Below are 23,112 nucleotides of genomic sequence, written 5' to 3' on the forward strand. Positions count from 1 at the left end.
GTGAATACACACTGCCAAAACATAGAAGAAACATAACAGACTTCGTAAAAAAAGTGTATTTTGCCTATTTTGGGGTTATGCTTGGGGACCAAGACAAGTTTTGGGCACCACACATAGTGTGCAAAGCATGTATCGAATTATTACGAAAATGGAGCAAAGGACAAAGAAAAAGCTTCAAATTTGGTGTTCCAATGGTGTGGAGAGAGCCAAAAAATCATCATGATGACTGTTATTTATGGTAAACACAGGTACAGGCACATCTTCACAATGAGGGACAGGCCTTCTTGCAGATTCCATGTTACTCCCATTTTCGTTTCTTATGCTTATTGAATCCTTGCACTTGCACTGCACAGAAATAACAGTCATCATGATGATTTTTTGGCTCTCTCCACACCATTGGAACACCAAATTTGAAGCTTTTTCTTTGTCCTTTGCTCCATTTTCGTAATAATTCGATACATGCTTTGCACACTATGTGTGGTGCCCAAAACTTGTCTTGGTCCCCAAGCATAACCCCAAAATAGGCAAAATACACTTTTTTTACGAAGTCTGTTATGTTTCTTCTATGTTTTGGCAGTGTGTATTCACCACAAATGTAACAGAATGAGTCTGGATCGTTAAGACAACTTCTTCTTGATGAGTTCATGCTTTTCACTGGAAAACAGACAACAACATAAAGTTAGTGCAAAAATCAAGCTATGAACAAACTTTTAGAACACTAATTAACACAAAACTATATTGAGAACTGCTCAGTTCAAGTACTAATCCAAAGAAATTAATGAGATGATGCGTCGCATTTACCAACAAGTGCTATAAATAAGATACCAAAAATCTCAAAAACTTGAGCCAATCTGGCAAAACTGATAGCATATTCAGAATCAGCACCCCAAAAATACCCCAAATTCATTAAAATATTTTGGACACCAGAAAAAAAATTTTTTTTTTGTTGACCTGTGTAATCAGACCGATTACCACCAGGAATTTTAACTCTAAGGGCCCCACTGGCCGATTGTTGGGAACGAGCTTTGCTTGGAACACTCATTGGCTGATGATCTGACAATCACCCACCAAAGATTCGTTCTTTCAGCGAAATTATCTTTTGTGCTGCACAGAGGATCATGGTTCTCGCCAGCACCTGTGTAAACTAGATCTGTGCTGCCGAGAACAGTGGCAACCTGTGGACACTGAATGATCTATTACAAAAGCATTCTGTGTAAACAAGCTATTAAGCGATCGGCAAACAAGTGGTTGATAGGCGGTCATTTACAACCAACAGTCGACCATTGCAAATCCGAGCCTGTTTACACAGGCCATTAACTGGAAATGAGCATTCCTATGAACACCTTTTTGGAAATTATCAGCTTGTGTAAACAGGCACAGCTCATCTCCCCTGAAATCCAAAAGATCAGGCTTTGAAATTCCAACGTGCCGGACCCTTTCTTTCCTCGACGTCTTCTGCTGTGGTACATTAAGGAGTCCCCTATACACATCAGATGATCGGCCAGTCCTATCGAAATCGAGGTTTGTCCGACTTTCATCCAATATGTATGGGAAACTTAGAAAATTAAGTATTAATGTAGCAGGAGGTCGGACCGCCACTGATCAGATTCCTAGCGATATGTCATTGCTTTATCAGATGGTAGCAGACAATCGTCACCTCCATTTCTGTATGTGGTGTAATCTATACGATGCACGTGTCTGTTGTGTATTCACCATTTGTGTAGTGTCACGTCCTGTTCTAAATATGTCTGTTTTTTGTTGTTGTTGTTTTCTATTTTTGCTGCAAGACTTCTGTCTAGTTGGTAAGGATCCATGTATATTTCAGACATTTACATCGGGAGCTCTTATCTATGCAGGGACCTTTACTAATGGTTTTATAATGAAGCGTGGCCTGCTTCATACATTGAAATGTGACGGATATTAATCTTTCTGTCTATTGGACCCATTGACACATTGTCTTTTACACTGCAGCCAGCCCTTGAAGGTGTATACTGGGGATAGTGTCTGTCCAGTATTTCACGCACCCTCGTCCCCTGACGTTCTCCTATCTCTGCAGATCAGTGGTGCTATTAGTCCTCCTTTATGATCTGAAACCACACAGACTGTCCCTGTAAGGTCCCTTTTCCAATGAGAGTTAATATGCAGCAACTTATGCCGTCCGTGGCTCCTGTCTCCCGTCCGCCTCTATTCTGGGCGGTGGGATGGCTGCGGGGCATGCATAGCAGCCAAAAACCTGATCCACAGACCTGCTGACGTCATGTAGCAGCATCTGCAGCGTCCGCCCACACACAGAGCAGGAAGTCGCAGCAGGGGATGGAGGTGAAACCCGGCAGATGGGAATAACTCGTTTAAAGGGGTTGTCTCAGAGCGCATAAATGTCCATAACAGACGTGGATACTACCTTAAGGACCCAAACCTGTCTCCAGGACGGGGACCTCCGTTCTGACTAGTGCCCGACCTGCAGTGACAGACGAGGTGGCCGCACTAAGTGCCGAGGCTCTCCATTCACTGATATGGGAGTTCAGATTACAGCCGGGGGCCAAAGTAAAGGCCATGGTGCCACTTTCTGGAGGTAGGTTTCGGTTTTATTGCATGTCCTTAAAGTCTGGAATGAGACAACCCCTTTAAGCTCTTACAGGTTATTTCTGTGTTTAAGTTGCTCTACTTTTCATAGTTCTGCACTGATTTGCTGCACATATAAGGTTCTCTATAAGCTGGGACCCTCTACTGTCCTTCATCTTGTTTTATTTTTTCCTTTATTTTCCGATCATACAATGTCCTCCCAGTCATTGCTCATCTGTCTTACCGTCTCCCATCCTTCATTTTCCGATTATACGATGTCCTCCTGGGCATTGCTAGTCTGTGCTGGCTTCTACACTGCGTGCAGAATTATTAGGCAAGTTGTATTTTGATCCCATGATACTTTTTATACATGTTGTCCTACTCCAAGCTGTTCAGGCTTGAGAGCCAACTACCAATTCAGTAATTCAGGTGATGTGCATCTCTGTAACGAGGAGGGGTGTTGTCTAATGACATCAAAACCCTATATAAGGTGTGCTTAATTATTAGGCAACTTTCTTTCCTTTGGCAAAATGGGTCAGAAGAGAGATTTGATGGGCTCTGAAAAGTCCACAATTGTGAGATGTCTTGCAGAGGGATGCAGCAGTGTTGAAATTGCCCAACGTTTGAAGCTTGATCACCGAACAATCGAGCGTTTCATGGCAAATAGCCAACAGGGTCGCAAGAAGCGTGTTGGGCAAAAAAGGCGCAAAATAACTGCCCATGAATTGAGGAAAATCAAGCGTGAAGCTGCCAAGATGCCATTTGCCACCAGTGTTGCCATATTTCAGAGCTGCAACGTTACTGGAGTAACAAAAAGCACAAGGTGTGCGATACTCAGGGACATGGCCAAGGTAAGGAAGGCTGAAAAACGACCACCTTTGAACAAGAAACATAAGATGAAACGTCAAGACTGGGCCAAGAAATATCTTAAGACTGACTTTTCAAAGGTTTTATGGACTGATGAAATGAGAGTGACTCTTGATGGGCCAGATGAATGGGCCAGAGGCTGCTACAGTAAAGGGCAGAGAGCTCCACTCCGACTCAGACACCAGCAAGGTGGAGGTGGGGTACTGGTATGGGCTGTATCATCAAAGATGAACTTGTGGGACCTTTCCGGGTTGAGGATGGAGTGAAGCTCAACTCCCAGACCTACTGCCAGTTTCTAGAAGACAACTTCTTCAAGCAGTGGTACAGGAAGAAGTCGGTATCGTTCAAGAAAAACATGATTTTCATGCAGGACAATGCTCCATCACATGCCTCCAACTACTCCACAGCGTGGCTGGCCAGTAAAGGTCTCAAAGAAGGAAAAATAATGACATGGCCCCTTGTTCACCTGATCTGAACCCCATAGAGAACCTGTGGTCCCTCATAAAATGTGAGATCTACAGGGAGGGAGAACAGTCCACCTCTCGGAACAGTGTCTGGGAGGCTGTGGTGGCTGCTGCACGCAATGTTCATCGTAAACAGATCAAGCAACTGACAGAATCTATGGATGGAGGCTGCTGAGTGTCATCATAAAGAAAGGGGGCTATATTGGTCACTAATTTTTTATTTTTTATTTTTTTCATTTTGTTTTTGCATTTCAGAAATGTTTATTTCTAAATTTTGTGCAGTTATATTGGTTTACCTGGTGAAAATAAACAAGTGAGATGGGAATATTTGGTTTTTATTAAGTTGCCTAATAATTCTGCACAGTAATAGTTACCTGCGCAAACAGATATCCTCCGAAGATAGCCAAATAAAAAAAAAAAAACACTCCAACTTCCAACAATATTAAGCTTTGATATTTGAGTCTTTTGGGTTGATTGAGAACATAGTTGTTGATCAATAATAAAAATAATCCTCTAAAATACAACTTTGCCTAATAATTCTGCACACAGTGTACGGATAATGGATTAGCTGCAAAAAAAAAAAAAACATAAAAAAGGAGGAACCTACAGTTTTTGCTAGGCTTGCTGAAACTTCTAGTTCCATCATTTCATGATATCTGGGGTGTTTAGGATTTCTGAGGGATGAAATACCGGTTTGCTATAAAACAAAATGCATTTTGTTTCTCAGCTCGTCCGAATCTGCTGCAGCCCTGACGCACAGCAGCACGGGAGCCAGTCTGAAGAGGCCGGACACTACCGAATCCCTCAATTCCTCCATGTCAAATGGGACCAATGATGCCAGTAGGTAGTGGCAAATACCCCGGTACCTGCTGGGGATTTCTTGTAGCACAGCGTCCTTCGCCGTCTGACCCCCCTGACGTCCATGATACGGATTTCTATTATTATGGGCATCTGAAATCTGCTTTAGAGGAAAAATCCACTTTTTAACGCTTAGTATTTCTAGTTTCCAAAATTATGTGATGGGTCATTTTCTTGGTCACTTCATTGGGGGATAGAGGAGACCATGGGCGCTGTGTCCCCAATGAAGCCTATGAGAAAGAGGTTTTACAGTAAGTACAAAAATCCTTTTTTGTGTTGGAATTGAGGTCCACTTTCCTTTTGCCAAACCCTAATTATCCTGCTTAAAATGGGTATTTGTAAGCTCCCGAGTTCTCTCTAGTGTTGGCATGTTTTAACCACAGTAATTTTCCCATAGATCAGTTTGACCCTCAGGACGACCGTGATGACGACGGGGAAGGAGAATCGGTGGAGGAGCACAAGAGCGTCATCATGCACCTTCTGTCCCAGGTCCGTCTGGGCATGGACCTCACCAAGGTGAGAACTTTATTAAAAATGTTATCCCTCAAAACCAGTCTTTGTGTATTTTCCACTTGTTTGGAACCAGTCAGATAGAAGAACGTTCTATAAACACGTTCCTTGCAGACGGTGTTAATGGAAGGTTTGTGTCTGGGCCAAAAACTCTCATGATGGCAAAGCGAAGGATTCTTTCTGCACCGATCTTGGGTTTATCTTAGCACAATCTTGAGATTATATTATCCCATTCAAGATGAAGATTTAATTGCTGGTGCTAAGAAGACGTGTGGTTGATAAAACTCACATGTGATTCCAAGTTCGGCCTTAACCCTTAATGATACAGAGGAGGGCAAGAAACACAAGGAAAACAAATAAATGCTAAATAATTGCAAACATTATAATTTGTCTTCTATTTTGCCTATTGAATCTGGAAGGAATATTTGCCGTTATTCTTAACCTTTTTTTTTTACTCTTTAAATTTCGATTTCGAATTTGTAAAGATTTTTCTTTTTTTCTCAACCACTTTAAAATAATTTAAAAAAAAAGTTCTCTGTCTCACTTTTTTTGAGAATCAACTTTTTTTTTTTTTCTGAAGATGGAGCTACGCGAGGACTTTTTTTCTACATGGTGAGCTGACGTTTTTATTTTGAAGAGGTTGAAAAAAAATAGTAAAACCTAAAACACATGATCACGGGGCAATTCCCTGACAATTTCTAATGCGTTCAAGTCATCAGTCCGTTCACACTCGGGAATTTGCAGAATATTTTCTGCACGTGACGTTCTATTTGTGATCGTGGAAATGTATTTTTATACTTTTTTATTATTTTTCTGCAGGTTGTACTCCCTACCTTTATCCTTGAGCGAAGATCTTTGCTGGAAATGTATGCCGATTTCTTTGCACATCCAGACTTGTTTGTAAGGTACTGTATTTGCTTTACATGATCTACTAACAAAAAAAAGCAGACACCCCCCCCCCCCCTTGTCGTGAAAAGAGCCTTCCTTTGCAGTTTGATGGCCAGTAGTAGGCTGCGCTGTTCTATCCAGTATATAAAAGCCTGACAATCTCCATTATAAGTCATTATGGATCCTTTGCAACCTGAAGCGAAGACACCACCAACATAAAAGAACCAAGTTTGTAGTTGTATCCATACACGAGCACACAGAATGGTGACTATGCAGGATACATGATAGTTGTGCCATACATTCTAAATTAATATGACAAGTGGTTTCTTTTTAGTATTGGTGACTACAAAGATCCCAAAGACAGGATGGTTCAGGTGGTCAAATGGTACCTGTCTGCCTTCCACGCCGGCAGGAAGGGCTCTGTCGCAAAGAAGCCTTACAACCCCATCCTCGGAGAAGTCTTCCAGTGTCACTGGGACCTACCAGGGCAGGATAACGAGGACTCTGTGAGTTCAGTTCAGTTGTGCTCGGTGCAAAATAGTCAATGAAGAGGTTCTCCAGGCATATAATATTGATGAGCTATTTCTGAGATAGGTCATCACTATCAGATCGGTGGTGGTCCAACACCCAGCACCTCACTCCACACCCACCCGACCAGCTGAAGGAACCATTGAATGGAGCTGCACAGTGCCAATGCCAGGTTTATTATTTATTTAATGGCCTTGGGCTCAGTCTGGAGCCATGGCGACTTGATGGATGAACACTCTATAGGAAGAGCGGTCTTGTGTAAGCCCAGATAGGTCCATCAGGGTCTTCTCCACTGTTGTCTTCATAGTATCAAGCCATTGCGGTGCGGGTCTTCCTCTTCGCCTTGTACCTTCTATTCTTCGGACCATGATGTCCTTCTCCAGTGATCGCTCTCTTTGTACAATGTGTCCAAAGTAGGCAAGTTGTAGCTTGGTGATCCTTGCTTCCAGTGACATGTCTGGCTTGATTGGTTTGTCATATGTTACTACAGAAAAGACTAGACTATGTGTGATGTGACCCGACTTTGCCGATGCCGGGTACTGCACATCATCTCCTCCTATTCGGGATGGTGGACCGGAGTGCTGGGTGGTAGACCCACAACAATCTGGACATTTAAGGCCTGTCCTCAGGATAGGTCATCACAATCATATAACCAGAGAACCCTATTAATTGTGTTATCTTGTGACTAGTTACTACATTTCTCTGTTGGATAACGAAAAACAGAACAAGTTTTCAATTGGAATCATTATTTTTAAAAAAAAAACATATTCTAGTTATTTATTTGTTTCTGATGCCTCCTCTCTTCTTTTAATTTCCTCTCTGGATTTCTGCCTAATGTGGCCAGTGCTGGTGAGAAGCTCAGATTTTGGCACCAAAGTCACAGGCCTGAGCCTGTGTGACTGTAAGCATCGGTTAAATTAGGTGGACATTCAAGGAGAAAAGCAAAATAACATCAGGGGCGCAATAACAAGAACTGTAATATCTACATATCGGAGTATTTTTTTTATAAATCATTCCAAATGAAATCTTTTTATTTTGCTTGATACATCAGAGTAAATAAATACTTATTTGTGGGAAAACCTCATCATTGTTGTAATACGAACATATAACCCACCATGGTCACGTATGCTTATGACTGTATTATCATGTAATTTATTTCAGGAGCAGGTTTCTGAAGGTCCAGTTCCCTGGGCTTCCAAAAACAATGTGACTTTCGTAGCCGAGCAGGTCTCGCACCATCCGCCAAGTAAGTTTCATAATTTGTATTCTCACTTTTATTCATGGATCATGGCATAATAATAATAATAATAATAATAATAATAATAATAATATTTAAGGCAGTTGTAAAATATTTCCATTCATAGAAAAAAATTGAGAAATGGGGTGTACATACATGGATATTGTGCAGTAATTTACTTATTTGCTCTCTTATTAGGGCTTAAATGTTTTTGAGATAGATGCACTTGCATATATACATATACACGTCGGTAACAACCCATCCAGTCCACACAGGTAGTTGAATCAAACAATAGATGTCCATAAATTAAGTTGTGTAATAATGAGAAATGACACAGGGAAAAAGTATTGAACACTTGAAAGAGAGGGCCAAAAAGCTCTGGAAAGTGCTGACACCAGCTGTAGTTAGAAAGCAATCCTGCCACTGAGTGAAAAATAATATTAGCTGGTTCATCTGAAGGTCTATAAAAAGGGGTCTCATTAGCAAGGTGCCACACAAGATACATCTCATGATGTGTAAAACCAGTGAGCTGTCTCAAGACCTTCACAACCTTATTGTTGCAAAACATACTGGTGGCATTGGTTACAGAAGAATTTCTAAATTATTGAACAGTCTAGTGAGCCCTGTTGGGACCATAAACTAGAAGAGGAAAGAACACGATCAGGTGCTACCCGCAAGATTTCAGACAGAGGAGTGAGTTAAAATAAATATCAGAAGAGTTGTCCAAGAGCCGTGGACCACCTGTGGAGAGCTGCAGAAACACTTGGGATCAACAGGTACAATTGTTTTAAAGAGAACTATAAGTAATGCACTCGTCCTCCATGACCTGTATGCACGCTCACCAACAAAGACTCCATTGTTGAACGTTGAACAAAAAACATATTCAAGGGTGTTTTAAAGGGAACCGGGTCACCAGAAACAAAACCGCTATTAACCTGCAGATATCAGGTTAACCTGTCTGGCACCCGCATTTAGCCAAATTCTGCAAGGAGTAAATGATCATTATTGACTCAGATGGTTTCAGAGAAAGAAAATAAAGCTTGGATGGGTTGTTCCCGACATGTGGTGAGAATTTCATATATATTTACTAAGAAAGCTGGTGACGTATTCAATACTTACTTCACCTGCTGTGTGTACATATTCTATACACAGGATCTGCTTCTGTATATTATGAATATTATGAATGACCTTGAATATATCTGTACATAAAACACATAACTTTACTTTTGTTTTTTCTTACTATGTAGTTTCAGCCTTTTATGCCGAATGTTATAACAAGAGGATACAGTTTAATGCCCACATATGGACAAAGTCTAAATTTTTGGGAATGTCCATCGGAGTCCATAATATCGGGCAAGGTGACACATAAGTTATATTGCGGTTAATGAGTTAAAACCTGCACCTGCAGGAAAATAAAAACTGTCTCCATTTTTCCCTCTGCAGGTTGTGTGACCTGCTTGGAGTACGATGAGCACTACATCCTAACTTTCCCCAATGGTTACGGGAGGTGAGTAACGGTCATTCTAGGCAGGGCTACGAACTACTTTTGGGGTCTTGCATTACCTGTTTTGTTGTAAAACTTTATAAAAACAGGGAATAAATACATCTGTGTCCTCAGGTCCATACTGACTGTGCCTTGGGTGGAGCTGGGAGGAGAATGCAACATTAACTGTTCCAAAACTGGATACAGCGCCACAATCTCGTTTCATACCAAACCCTTCTATGGGGGCAAAAAGCACAGAATAACAGCAGAGATCTAGTAAGTGTCCAAAACAGAAGTTTTATTTGCAAATTGAGATGGAAATATCCACCTTCCTAAATGCACACTTGTGTAAGGCCTTGTCTACACAGCCATACTAGGCCTCTGCACAACCTTCAGGTTGTACGGAGCTGCGTTACAGCCCCCATCGCTGTGTATACCATTCCTCTGTATGTATAACATACTCCAAATCTGAAAAATGGTAATGCTGGATTTGTAAAGGAACCTATCTCCATAACATATAGTGACGCACAGAGACCTTGGGCAGAGTTATGATGCCTGACGCCTGTACTTAGCTGCCAAATAGCAGTTCTAAAATAGTCGCAATGAGAGCAAGTTGCAGACAAGTCGCACAAATGTTTTTGATCTCGGCATTTGTCGCACCAGCAGTGTTGCGCTATAGCCTTGACTTTATTCACACATTTCTAGAAAAAGGAATGGACATTGCAGGGTTTTAAGAAAAATGCTATTATCTCTTTAGCATGACTGCCGCTCTCCTAGATCTCCTCCTATGTCTCTGACCGCTCCTTCAGTGGATCCTTTGCTGGCTCTTCTTTCTTTTACTGTCCTTGCTCCTCAGGGTTCAGACCTAGGTCCCCTTCTCTTTTTTTCTATACATTACACCCTTATTGGACAAACTGTCAGCAGATCTGGCTTCCAGTACCATCTTTAGACTGATGACACAGTTATATGTATCTTATGATGGCATCACCCCTGCACTACTGTCCGCTGTCTCTAAGGGTACCGTCACACAGTCACACTTTGATCGCTACGACGGTACAATTCGTGACGTTCTAGCGATATCGTTACGATATCGCAGTGTCTGACACGCAGCAGCGATCAGGGATCCTGCTGAGAATCGTACGTCGTAGCAGATCGTATGGAACTTTCTTTCGTCGCTGGATCTCCCGCTGACATCGCTGGATCGTTGTGTGTGACAGCGATCCAGCGATGTGTTCGCTTGTAACCAGGGTAAACATCGGGTAACTAAGCGCAGGGCCGCGCTTAGTAACCCGATGTTTACCCTGGTTACCAGCGTAAACGTAAAAAAAACAAACAGTATATACTTACATTCCGGTGTCTGTCCTCCGGCGTCTCAGCTTCTCTGCACTGTGTGAGCGCCAGCCGGCCGGAAAGCGAGCACAGCGGTGACGTCAGACGTCACCGCTGTGCTTTCCGGCCGCTGTGCTTACACAGTGCATAGAAGCTGAGACGCCGGAGGACAGACACCGGAATGTGAGTATGTACTGTTTGGTTTTTTTACGTTTACGCTGGTAACCAGGGTAAACATCGGGTTACTAAGCGCGGCCCTGCGCTTAATAACCCGATGTTTACCCTGGTTACCCGGGGACTTCGGCATCGCTCCAGCGCCGTGATTGCAGCGTGTGACCGCAGTCTACGACGCTGGAGCGATAATCATACGATCGCTGCGACGTCACGGATCGTGCCGTCGTAGCGATCAAAATGGTACTGTGTGACGGTACCCTAACATCATGTCCTCCCTGTATCTGAAAATAAATCTTTAAAAAACTGAACTTCTTTCGATTCCTTCCTCTACTAACCTACCTAAAATATCATAGAAGTGTTTCTCCATAAAAATCAGAAATCAAACAAACGTACATAGACCTTAAATGTTTTATTAAGGGGCAACAGCTACACAATAACAATGTAAAGTTTTTAATTAAAATCAAGAAGCAATGAAAACAAGGGGAGGCTGATGAGAGACACTAAATAATTAAGATAGGGTGACAATACAAAAGAGTAGCCACCAAATGGCAGAATACTACCAACACGCATTTATAAATGAAGTAGGGTTACAACGCAGGTGGAGGCCCATGTGGTGACACATAATGGTTTTTATTTTGGGTATGTTGAACTATAATGCATCTTTATCTCTTTACTACTGCACTAATTTTGTGCATTATATAGCACTGTGTGTGTGGCTACCCCTTTGCATTGTCTTCTTATCTTGATTATTTTATGTCTCTCGTCAGCCTCCCCTTGCTTTCATTGCTTCTTGTTTTAAATTAATAATTTTTATTTTTACTGTGTAGTTGTGTTTCTCAATAAAACATTTTGTCTTTGTACATTGGTTTGATGTATGATTATCACGGAGGAGCACTTATAAGATATTTTAGGCTTCCTCTGTGTGCTCTCATTTACATTGGAATAACTTTTCGGATGGGCTCCTTTCCCCTCGTACTAACCTGCCTAAACCTGAGATTTCCATCTGTGGTAGTGCCATAATTCCCAGGAGGCATGCTTGCTGTCTTGGGGTTATGTTTAGCTCATATATTTCCTTTACTCGGTCTCTATGGTCACCTGCACCTCAAAACCGAGTGTTCTTACTGCGGTTCTGATTCATTGACTAGATTACTGCAGCTCACTACTAATCTGTCTCCATCTCACTTAATTCTCCCCTCTTCTATCTGTCCTGATTGCAGCTGCCAGGCTCATATTTCTGTCCAGCTGCTACACTGATGCCTCCACCCTGCGCCAGTCCTTGCACTGGTTAACCTTCCACTATGGTAAACAGTTTACTCATATCACACTCGCCAACAAAGCTCTCCACTTCTGCACTGCCCTACATTCTCACTCATTTCGTAATAGAAACCTACCTGTGCTCTTCTATAACGCAAATGATTTAACACTAACCTCCTCCATAATCTGACTACCACTGCTTTCTCCAGGACTTTTCTCGTGCTGCACCAGTTCTCTGGAATGCACAACCCTAAACATTCAATGTAATTCCCAGTATCCACAGTTTTAAGCATGCCCTGAGACACTTCTTTTTAGGCTGGCTTATCACTTCACTCATTTAACTGTTCTCAGTTCTCCTTTCCTATATTCAGAACACGGTCCTGTCTCTCATTCGTTCCCACACCCATCATGCTCTCTGTAGCATTTTGTACCCTGAACATACACAGACTATTTATTGCTAAAATATCAGGAGAGCTGACTGCATTGTAAGGCTTCTCACAAACCAGTCCTGCATTTTGATTAAAAAAATGAGTGACCTGAAACAGCACAGATTTATAATATGTGTCTGAGTTTAAGACTTGGGGTCTGAGAGTCGTGGTCTTAGGTCTATGTTGTACTTTTATCGATGTTACACAAGACTTCATCAATGGCTAAGTTCACCATAAGAATATGCCCAGGAAGGATGAGTAATAAATCCATATGTCCTTTTAGCCATTGTGGAATATCAAGGTCTGTTTTTGTATTTTTTCAGTCCTCCCAATGACAAGAAATCGATATGTTCTGTGGAAGGAGAGTGGAATGGCGTCATGTATGCAAAATATGCAAATGGGGTAATTGAATAGCCATAGAAATTTTCACTGTTGCATTCACATGTTTAAATTTCAGTTATAAGTCTGACGATAACTTAATATAGTTATATAGAATATTAGACAGCCTGTCCACATGATTTTTTTTAGTTATGATCTACATACTGTCTTAAAAAGGGCTCCTGTCACATAATTAAAATGGCAGCCTGTCCTAGTAACATGTCTGGATGGTCTGTAGTCTGAAGCAAATGCTGCTCCTGAGACCTGTGTCTTAGGCTTAAGTCACACTAAACGACTTACCAATGATCCCTACCAGCGATACGACCTGGCCGTGATCGTTGGTAAGTCATTGTGTGGTCGCTGGGGAGCTGTCACACAGACAGCTCTCTCCAGCGACCAACGATCAGGGGAACGACTTCGGCATCGTTGAAACTGTCTTCAACGATGCCGAAGTCCCCCTGCAGCACCCGGGTAACCAGGGTAAACATCAGGTTACTAAGTGCAGGGCCGCGCTTAGTAACCCGATATTTACCCTGGTTACCCGGGTGCTAATGCACGCGCTGCTGCCCAGAGCTTCCCTGCACTGAATGTGTCAGCGCCGGCAGTAACAGCGGTGACGTCATCGCTGTGCTCTGCTTTACGGCCGGCGCTGACAGTCAGTGCAGGGAAGCTCTCGGCCGGAGCGCGTGCATTAGCAGCGCTCCTGCCGAAAGCAGTTTTAACCCTGTGGACGCCGGGGGACGTGACAGACATCAGAATGTGAGTATGTACTGTTTTTTTTTTTTTACTTTTACAATGGTAACCAGGGTAAATATCGGGTTACTAAGCGCGGCCCTGCGCTTAGTAACCCGATATTTACCCTGGTTACAAGTGAACACATTGCTGGATCGGCATCACACACACCGATCCAGCGGTGACAGCGGGTGATCAGCGACCAAAAAATGGTCCTGATCATTCCCCAACGACCAACGAACTCCCAGCAGGGGCCTGATCGTTGGTCGCTGTCACACATAACGAGATCGTTTGCGGGATCGTTGCTACGTCACCAAAAGCGTGACGTTGCAACGATATCGTTAACGATATCGTTATGTGTGACTCAGCCTTTAGCTAACAGAGAAGCTTTTTCGTAGCATACATACTGGTGAGCTGCGAGAGCAGAGCTGTGACAGGAGGAGAAATAAATCTTTGGCAGACTATGCACAGAGGGCTGAGACTGAAGATAAAATTATTTGCTCTCAATCACCCTGGAAGAATATATATTTTTGTTCTCATGTCACAACCCTTCCCTTCGGCTCACGGAGGTATGTGTGCTTACATTCAGCTCCTCTTTCAGTTGAGACACAGGTCTCGGGAGCAGTGTTTCTTCAGACTGCAGCCCATCCTGACACGTGATTACTGGTTAGGCTGTGGTTTGTAGGTTGGGGGACATTTTATTACTTGAGTACCCTGTAAGTTAGAACAGTGGTATCTAATGTGCAGAGACGTCGCTTTTAACCATTTAAGGGACTTATATCTAAAATACGGATATGTACGAGTATAGACACCATAAGCCTTCTCACATAAGCGATCTTCTCAAATGTCCTTTTGATCCTCCTTTTTTGTGTGCTCTTTTATATGCCAGCTTTGATAATTTATTATTTTTCTTCTTCTTTTACTCAGGAGAATGTAGTTTTTATAGATACCAAGAAAATGCCTATAGTCAAGAAAAGGGTTCGGAAGCTAGAGGATCAGATAGAGCATGAATCTAGGCGGTAAGTTTTCTTTCAGCATGGTGGTATCATGTCAGGTCATTATACCTCAGCTTATATTTCTGACTGAACCACATTAAGTCCGCCAACAAAATGTGTACTCCTAAAACCAAAATAAAGGGTTACATGGTCTGTCATGTGACTTGGCACTGTGCACACTGGACTGATGCACAAGTCTTTATCCATCTTCGAGGACTTTTTTTTTTGTATTTCTTAAATGCATGCATTTGAGCTAAAATAAATGTTTGCAGTTGGGTTTCATAAAATTTGCACCGTTTGCGTTTTATAGCCACTGTGTTGCACTGTCTATTCCTGGCTGTAGAGTGAGTTAACTGAAAATCAGTCAGTGAGCTCATACAGACAGAACGACAGGCAAGTTTATTATTTTTATTTTTCTGAGGTCCTCCCAGCTGACTTAGGACTACAGACCACAGCAAAGATGGATGTGCAGCAAAATAAAGCTTGAAAAAGGCAGACTGACAAAATGTTAAAGAAACTCAAGTGCAAAAATTATATCTAGCCCAAAATGCATGCATTTAACTAAAAAAAATTGATCAGCAAAGGTGGACATCCCCTTTAATCTGTACTCCCCTTTTGACAGATTATGGAAAGATGTCACATATAACTTGAAAATGAGAGACATCGATGAAGCCACGGAGGCAAAGCACCGCCTGGAAGAGAAACAGCGAACGGAAGCAAGGGAGCGCAAAGAGAAGGAGGAACAATGGGAGACTCGGGTAAGTGCCTCATCCACGCCACTATCTATGTGATGACGGTTAGAGCAGATTCTTGATTAAGCCATGATTAAGACATCAAGTCGAAACGCGCCGGAATAACTCTGCCACTCCATGAACTTTTTATGTTTGTTGCTGTGTAATACTTTTTGAGTGGTTTACCATTATCTATAGTTACTCTGTCGCCTCACTGGGGGACACAGGACCATGGGTGTTATGCTGCTGTCCACTAGGAGGCGACACTATGCATAATCTGAAAAAGATTAACCGTGGCTCCTCCTCTGCAGTATACACCCCTGGACGGCGTCAGCCTTCTCCAGTTTTTGCTTAGTGTCGCATAGGAGGCACACCTAAAAGATTTTTACTCCGTTTTTTTCCGACGGGATTACAGATGAAGAAAAGAGGGTCTCCTGTGAGACTCCCGGCATGGCTCCTTCCTCGGCCCCCTATTATGGGGTGCCCAGTTGAAGTAGAGATGGCTATTCCCCATGTTGCTCCTTCCCCAGTCCCTCGGGTGCTGGTTCGAAGTCGAGACCCCCCCCCCTCCTTCCCCAATTCCTTTAGGTTTCTGGGTTGAGGTCGAGGCGAGGATAAAGGCCCCTGAAGGTGACAACAGCACCCTCCCTAATCCCCCTCTGGGGGTATTCGGTTGAGACACCTCAGGTAGGGCCTGTACAGGCAGCATTCTACAGCTCCCAGCAATGGGCCAGCACACTGCGCCTGCATCCAGGGACCCCAGCCCAGCTGCGGGCTCCTGTTGGGGCCGGGGGGAGTGCAGGCAGGCATGGCACAGACAGACACAGGGCTCCCTGTGCCCCTGTCTCTGCGGCAGCACCAGCTCTATACTGCGTCAGGGGGACCCCTGACCGGGCCCCCTTCCGCTTACAGCCCCACCGCTAAGCGGCTTTTAAATCCGGGGGGGGGGTCCGGTTCAGATCCGACCCCCTGCCGGACTTTCGCGCCGGCCTGGAGCCCCTCTGGGCATCAGGCATCTAATTTAGGCCCTGGCTACGGCCTAGCTGAAGCCGCCGCCTCCTCTCCACCCCCCGGCCCGCCCCCCCGGATGACAAATATGACACTCTACAGTGTCATAGAGGGGGCAGATCGAGACAGAAAGGGTGCGTTTTTACACAGCTTTGCCGCCTTTTTCTCAGCTCTCAGCCCCTTCTCCCCCTGCCTCTTCTCCTCGGCGGCCATTTCTACTGCAGCAAGGATTAACCCTGCATCTCCCGGTCAGCAGGACCAGGCAGCCAGTCTCCGGGGGGCACAGGACTGTGGTTCTTCGGCGCTGGACCTAGAGGCAAACTGGTGGGGTAAGATCACAGCTGGGTTGTTTTACTCGGCTGTGAATCCATATTCCCTATAAGGCTCCCCTATGGGGTCCTCTGCATAGCTACCCCTGTAACGTCCTCTGCATAGCAGCCCTTCTGCACTCTGTGCACTGTGCAGGACTGCTATTATGCATTCTGCACAGCCTGCAGGACCGCTCTCCCCAGTGGCAGTATCTACCCACACTGCCAGGACTGCACTCAGACTACTGTGTCAGAGCCCCAAGAGGCCCCTGCCAATGCTTCGGTGTCAAATGCCACGCCGGAATGGGTCACTCAGATGTCGCAATCTATGACGCAGTCTATAGATAACCTAACCTCCACATTGCTTCAGGCTCTGCAGAGTCATGCCTCGGCTATGACCGTTACCCAGCAAAGGGAGAACTTGGCTCAGGGACAGGACGACCCTGGCACATCCACGTCTAAGTCAGGAGGCAAGTGGACCCACAGTCCATCTACGTCATCCCATAGCACTCGGTCATCCCCTTCCAGGGAGAGACACCATAGTTCCAGGTCATCTAGACCGTCTCCTTCCAGGGACAGACAATGCAGATCTCCGCCTATCCCCGACCAGAGAAGTCATCCTCCCCAGCTCACCCAGCAGGGGACGCCTCAGTGATACACAGGATTCGGAAGACATCTGTGACTCTGACTAGACAAGGGAATGGAGGGGTCCCTGATCCCAATCCCCCCTAGCAATACTGCGTTAGTTGAGGACTTAATCTCTTCCATCCATCGGGTGCTGGACATCTCTGATCCGCCACCATAGGCCCCAGAAAACAAGATTTCCTTTGAAGGGCCTCTGAAGCCGCCTAAGGTTTTCTGTAACCACCCAGAGTTTAAGGCGATCCTTAAAAAGCAGTTCTCGCAGCCTGAGAAAAAATTCGCTAATCGCAAATATCTGGAGGCGAGGTACCCCTTCCCACAGAAGGATACCAAGGAGTGGACAGACCCACCCGAAGTGGACCCCCCAGTCTCCAGGCTAGCAGCACAGACCCTCCTTTCACTGCCAGATAGCTCAACCCTCAGGGACGCAGCAGACCGGCAGTTAGAACGCATGGCTCGTTCAATTTTCGAGGCTGCAGGGGCATCCCTGTCTCCTGCGTTCGCTTCAGTTTGGGCTGTCAAGGCCATTCTGGCCTGGGACTAAAATTTACAAGCTGGCCTCCAAGCATCCGCTCCTGAGCTGTCGGACCAAGCGGTTCAAATAGCAGTCGTAGCAGATACATGCTTCATGCAGCTCTGAATTCAGCAAGGGGTGTAGCGGAGATAGCATCAAATGCCATCACAATTCGGTGTATCCTCTGGCTGCGGGAATGGAAAGCTGACGCAGCCTCAAAGAAGTCTCTCACGCACCTCCCCTACCTCAGTGAGCGACTTCTCGGTGAACAGTTGGACACGATGATATCCAACGCCACCGGGAGTAAGAGTACCTCTCTTCCCCAACTGAAACCTAAACACACTTACAAGAAGTGTAACCAAACTCGATTCCGATCCTTTCAGAATTCTTCGGGCTGGTCCGTCTCGCGTCCAGCACAAAATCGTAACCGTTCCCCACGCAGGGACAACTCACGATCAACGCAAAGGTCGGACAAGACCTGGCAGTAAAAAGCAGCCCAGTCTAAACCCAGAGGAGGAAAATCTCAGACTTTCTCCTCATCATGACTCACGGACCCCAGAAGACACCACACCAGTAGGCGGCCGACTTTTGATCTTTCATCAAGTCTGGCTGCCTATTACAGAAGACAGTTGGGTCAGGGAACTAGTGTCTTCCGGATACAAAATAGACTTCACCTCCAACCCACTGGACCGTTTCTTTCTCTCTGTTACCCCAAAACCACCAGCCAAGGCTCGTGCCTTCCGACAAGCGGTCTCCTCGCTTTTTCAAGCAGGAGTCATAGTGCCGGTCCCCATGGCCAAGCGCTTCCGAGGGTTCTACTCCAATCTATTCGTAGTCCCCAAAAAAGGAGGCAGCGTGCCGCCCATACTGGACCTAAAACAACTCAACAAATACCTACGGGTCCGTCACTGCCGCATGGAGTCCCTTCGGTCCATCATTGCGTCCATGGAGAAGGGAGAATATCTCGCGTCCGTAAACATACAAGACGCATACCTACATATACCGATTGCATCTGCTCATCAGAGATTTCTCAGGTTCGCAATCAACCAGGACCACTACCAGTTCGTGGCTCTTCCGTTTGGACTCGCCACGGCTCCCAGAGTGTTTACCAAAGTCATGGCAGCCACCATGGACGTCCTGCACTCCAGAGGCATAGTAGTGGTTCCATACTTGGACAATCTACTCATCAAGGCTCCCACCTTCAAGGACTGCGAGCTCAGCGAACAGCCCATACTAGACCTAAAACAGCTCAACAAATATGTACGGGTCTGTCACTTCCGCATGGAGTCCCTTCGGTCCATCATTGCGTCCATGGAGAAGGGAGAATATCTCGCCTCCATAGACGTACAAGACGCATACCTGCATATACCCATTGCACCTGCCCATCAGAGGTTTCTCAGGTTCGCAATAGGCCAGGACCACTACCAATTCGTGGCTCTCCCTTTCGGACTCGCCACGGCTCCCAGAGTGTTCACCAAAGTCATGGCAGCCACTATGGACATCCTGCACTCCAGAGGCATAGTAGTCGTTCCATACCTGGACTATCTACTCATCAAGGCTCCCACCTTCAAGGACTGCGAGCTCAGTGTCTCAATCACAACCGATACTCTCAGTCGCATGGGCTGGTTAATCAACCTACAAAAGTCATCACCAACCCCGAGTCAGTCTCTGACCTTCCTGGGAATGCTATTCAACACCTCCAGGGGTCACCTTCCCAAGGACAAGGCACTGGCTCTCCGTCTAGGAGTTCGCACCCTCCTCCGCAAACCCTCTCGATCTCTCCGGTTTGCCATGAGAGTCCTCGGCAGGATGGGGGCAGCAGTAGAAGCCATCCCATTTGCCCAGTTTCGCCTCAGGGTTCTCCAACTATCCATCCTCAAGTCCTGGGACAAGAACCCTTTCTCTCTCGACAGGGAGTTCCGGCTAATGTCGTCAACAAGGAGGTCCCTGCACTGGTGGCTCAAGCCAACCTCGCTAGCAAAGGGGAAAGCCTTTCTCACAAGTCATTGGAAAGTTCTGACCACCGATGCGAGCCTGACGGGTTGGGGTGCAGTGCACCTACACCACAGGGCAAGTGGTTCCCAGTGGAAGCGACCATGCCCATCAACATCCTGGAAATTTGTGCCATCCTCCTGGCATTGAGGGCCTTTCATCCCTTACTGGCAGCCTCTCACATCAGAATACAGTCGGACAATGCCACGGCTGTGGCATATGTGAATCACCAAGGGGGGACCCGCAGTACCCAGGCGATGCGAGAAGTGTCACATATCCTCCACTGGGGGGAGGACACAGGGTCGGTTCTCTCGGCGGTCCACATTCCAGGTGTGGACAACTGGGAATCAAACTTCCTCAGCTGACAAGAAATAGACTCGGGAGAGTGGTCTCTCCATCCTGAAATTTTTCGCCAGGTCTGCCATCGCTGGGGGACCCCGGATGTGGACCTAATGGCATCCCACTTCAATGCCAAGGTCTCCAACTTCATGGCCAGAACACACGATCCGCGGTCGCTCGGAGGAGACGCTCTTGTTCAGGACTGGACCCAGTTCCAGCTTCTGTACATTTTTCCACCTCTCCCCCTGATATCCAAAGTGATGAGGAAGAACAAACAAGAGGGAGTTCCAACCATCCTAATTGCACCGGACTGGCCCAGACGTACATGGTAAGCCGACATTGTACAACTTACAGCAGACGCCCCCTGGCGTCTCCCCGACCGACCGGATCTTCTATCACAAGGCCTGTTCTACCACCAGAACTCAGGGACTCTCAATTTGACGGCGTGGCCCTTGAGACCTGGGTTCTAATCCAGGCAGGGCTGTCGCCGGACGTCATTGGAACCATGATCAGGGCACGGAAGCCAGCCTCTGCCAAGATTTATTACCGTACCTGGAAAGCTTTCTTTACCTGGTGCGAATCTCGTGGCCAGACCCCACTCCCTTATTCCCTACCCAAAGTACTTGGTTTTCTGGGTCTAGAGGCCAGGCTGTCATTGGGCTCGCTTAAGAGCCAGGTGTCAGCCCTCTCAGTGCTTTTTCAAAGGCGCATTGCTACCAAGCCGCAAGTAAGGACTTTCCTTCAGGGGGTTTCCCGATTAGTTCCCCCCTACAGACGACCACTAGAAATGTGGGACCTCAACCTGGTCCTGACAGCATTGCAGGAACCACCCTTCGAACCCCTTAAGGAGGTCCCGCTCCGCCTTCTCTCCCAGAAGGTGGTTTTCCTGGTGGCAATCACCTCGCTACGCAGGGTGTCTGAACTGACAGCACTCTCCTGCAGACGGCCCTTCCTGGCCTTTCACCAGGGCAATGTAGTTCTCCGTACGGTCCCATCCTTCCTTCCGAAGGTTGTGTCCAACTTACACCTCAATGAGGAAATTTCACTACCATCCCTTTGTCCGGTTCCGGTTCATAGAGTGCAGAAGGCTCTGCATACGCTTGACCTCGTCAGGGCATTGCGTATATACGTGTCTAGGACTGCGTCCTTCCGGAAGTCTGATTCTCTTTTCCTCCTTCCGGAAGGTGGCCACAAGGGTCCGCCAGCTTCCAAAGCTACCCTTGCCAGGTGGATCAAATCCACCATACAAGAGGCCTACTGCCTTAAGAATTCTTCTCTTCCAGCCGGTATTACGGCACACTCTACACTGGCGGTAGGGGCCTCCTGGGCCATTCGACACCAGGCTTTGGCACAACAAGTGTGTAAGGCGGCCACTTGGACTAGCCTACACACGTTTACTAAACACTACAGGGTTCATACCTAGTCCTCAGCGGACGCGAGCCTGGGTAGCTGTGTCCTGCAGGCGGCGGTGCCCTAAGTATAGGGGCCTGTCTGCACAATATTTGTCCATTGCTTCCCACCCAGGGACTGCTTTAGGACGTCCCATGGTCCTGTGTCCCCCAATGAGGCGACAGAGTAAAGGAGATTTTTGTGTACTCACCGTAAAATCTTTCTCTTAGCCTCTAATTGGGGGACACAGCTCCGACCCTGTTGCCCTTTCCGGGCCTTTGTAACTGTTGAGTTCTCATATTGTTTTCTTGAGCTCGTACATAGTTGCCTTCTTATAGGGATAATTGTTATTCATGTTACTTTCCTCCTACTGCTTTTGCACAAAACTGGAGAAGGCTGACGCCGTCCAGGGGTGTATGCTGCAGAGGAGGAGCCACAGTTAATCTTTTTCAGATTATGCATAGTGTCGCCTCCTAGTGGGCAGCAGCATAACACCTATGGTCCTGTGTCCCCCAATTAGAGGCTAAGAGAAAGATTTTACGGTGAGTACACAAAAATCTCCTTTTAATATGAAGAAATAAACAAGAATTTTTACTTGAATTTCCTGCTGGATATATCATATTTTTTCCTATGGAGGTCTTATAGGTTCAATACCCACAGTAAAGAAGTCCCCTTACTGGTGGATACTTTCCTTCTACATAGTGACAGTTCAAGCCATCATTGTGTCCATGTTCACACCATCACTTTATATGATGAGAATACCCCTATTAATCTGTCCAGACACAATTTAATTGATAGACAAACATTTAGCTGTCCCCCCCCCCCCCCCCCCCCCCCCCAATAAACATTCAGATTTGCTGTATCCTGCACCATCTTTTGGGGAGAGAGGATTGGACTTTTGGATGCACAAAATCAGGCTTATAGATTACCCAGGGCTGCTGCCATACACATTGACCAAAATAGTTGGGTTTCAAACAAATGAGATGTGTATGACCTGTTCAGTTAGGAATCTCGTGAAGAGGCATAGTGTTGATTTGTGACTTCCAAATTAGTGCATTTCCATCATACACCAGCGTGGAGCTCACCGCCACTCTGTGATGCACTCTTTGTGATTGACAGTTTGGAGCAGCAGCTTAGTCTGAGCCTCTGGTGTTATCGGTGCGCTCCACGATGTTGCAAGCAGGCATAGGAAGCGTACAAAGGCACTGAAGCCAGATCCAGCCAACTTCAGAGCTGTGCTCCAAAGTTCTATAGCAAAGAGCTTGCAAATTCTCCACTCCTTGCTTAGGAAACCAGCCACTGTCAAATGAAAAAAAAAAAAAAATATCCAGTGCAATTTTATCATTTCCGATGAGACGTGTAGCGGTGTTTTACTGTAGAATGGACACAGCTTTGCAGTAAGCTCATATATACTGGTATCTATGACATTGTCGCGCCTTGTTAGACATATTAGATGCCACAGGTAGAAGCGCCGTATAGCAGAATATGACCCTATAAATAAT

At 45.7% G+C, this 23,112-nt stretch overlaps 1 protein-coding gene across 9 annotated transcripts in view; it reads left to right on the forward strand.

The window, feature by feature from the left end:
* Window positions 1-23,112, forward strand: part of OSBPL9 (oxysterol binding protein like 9) — a 90,526-nt gene that overhangs the window by 66,465 nt on the left and 949 nt on the right. For all 9 annotated transcript variants that reach the window (XM_077275957.1, XM_077275958.1, XM_077275960.1 and 6 more), the window contains 11 exons: window positions 4,621-4,733; window positions 5,149-5,267; window positions 6,081-6,166; window positions 6,484-6,655; window positions 7,839-7,923; window positions 9,162-9,272; window positions 9,358-9,421; window positions 9,533-9,673; window positions 12,906-12,984; window positions 14,620-14,711; window positions 15,310-15,445. In XM_077275957.1, the coding sequence (XP_077132072.1) occupies window positions 4,621-4,733; window positions 5,149-5,267; window positions 6,081-6,166; window positions 6,484-6,655; window positions 7,839-7,923; window positions 9,162-9,272; window positions 9,358-9,421; window positions 9,533-9,673; window positions 12,906-12,984; window positions 14,620-14,711; window positions 15,310-15,445 (1,198 nt within the window). The remainder of the gene's footprint in view (window positions 1-4,620; window positions 4,734-5,148; window positions 5,268-6,080; window positions 6,167-6,483; window positions 6,656-7,838; window positions 7,924-9,161; window positions 9,273-9,357; window positions 9,422-9,532; window positions 9,674-12,905; window positions 12,985-14,619; window positions 14,712-15,309; window positions 15,446-23,112) is intronic.

This window comes from Ranitomeya variabilis, chromosome 8 (genome assembly GCF_051348905.1).
Source record: "Ranitomeya variabilis isolate aRanVar5 chromosome 8, aRanVar5.hap1, whole genome shotgun sequence".
NCBI classification, from domain to species: domain Eukaryota; kingdom Metazoa; phylum Chordata; class Amphibia; order Anura; family Dendrobatidae; genus Ranitomeya; species Ranitomeya variabilis.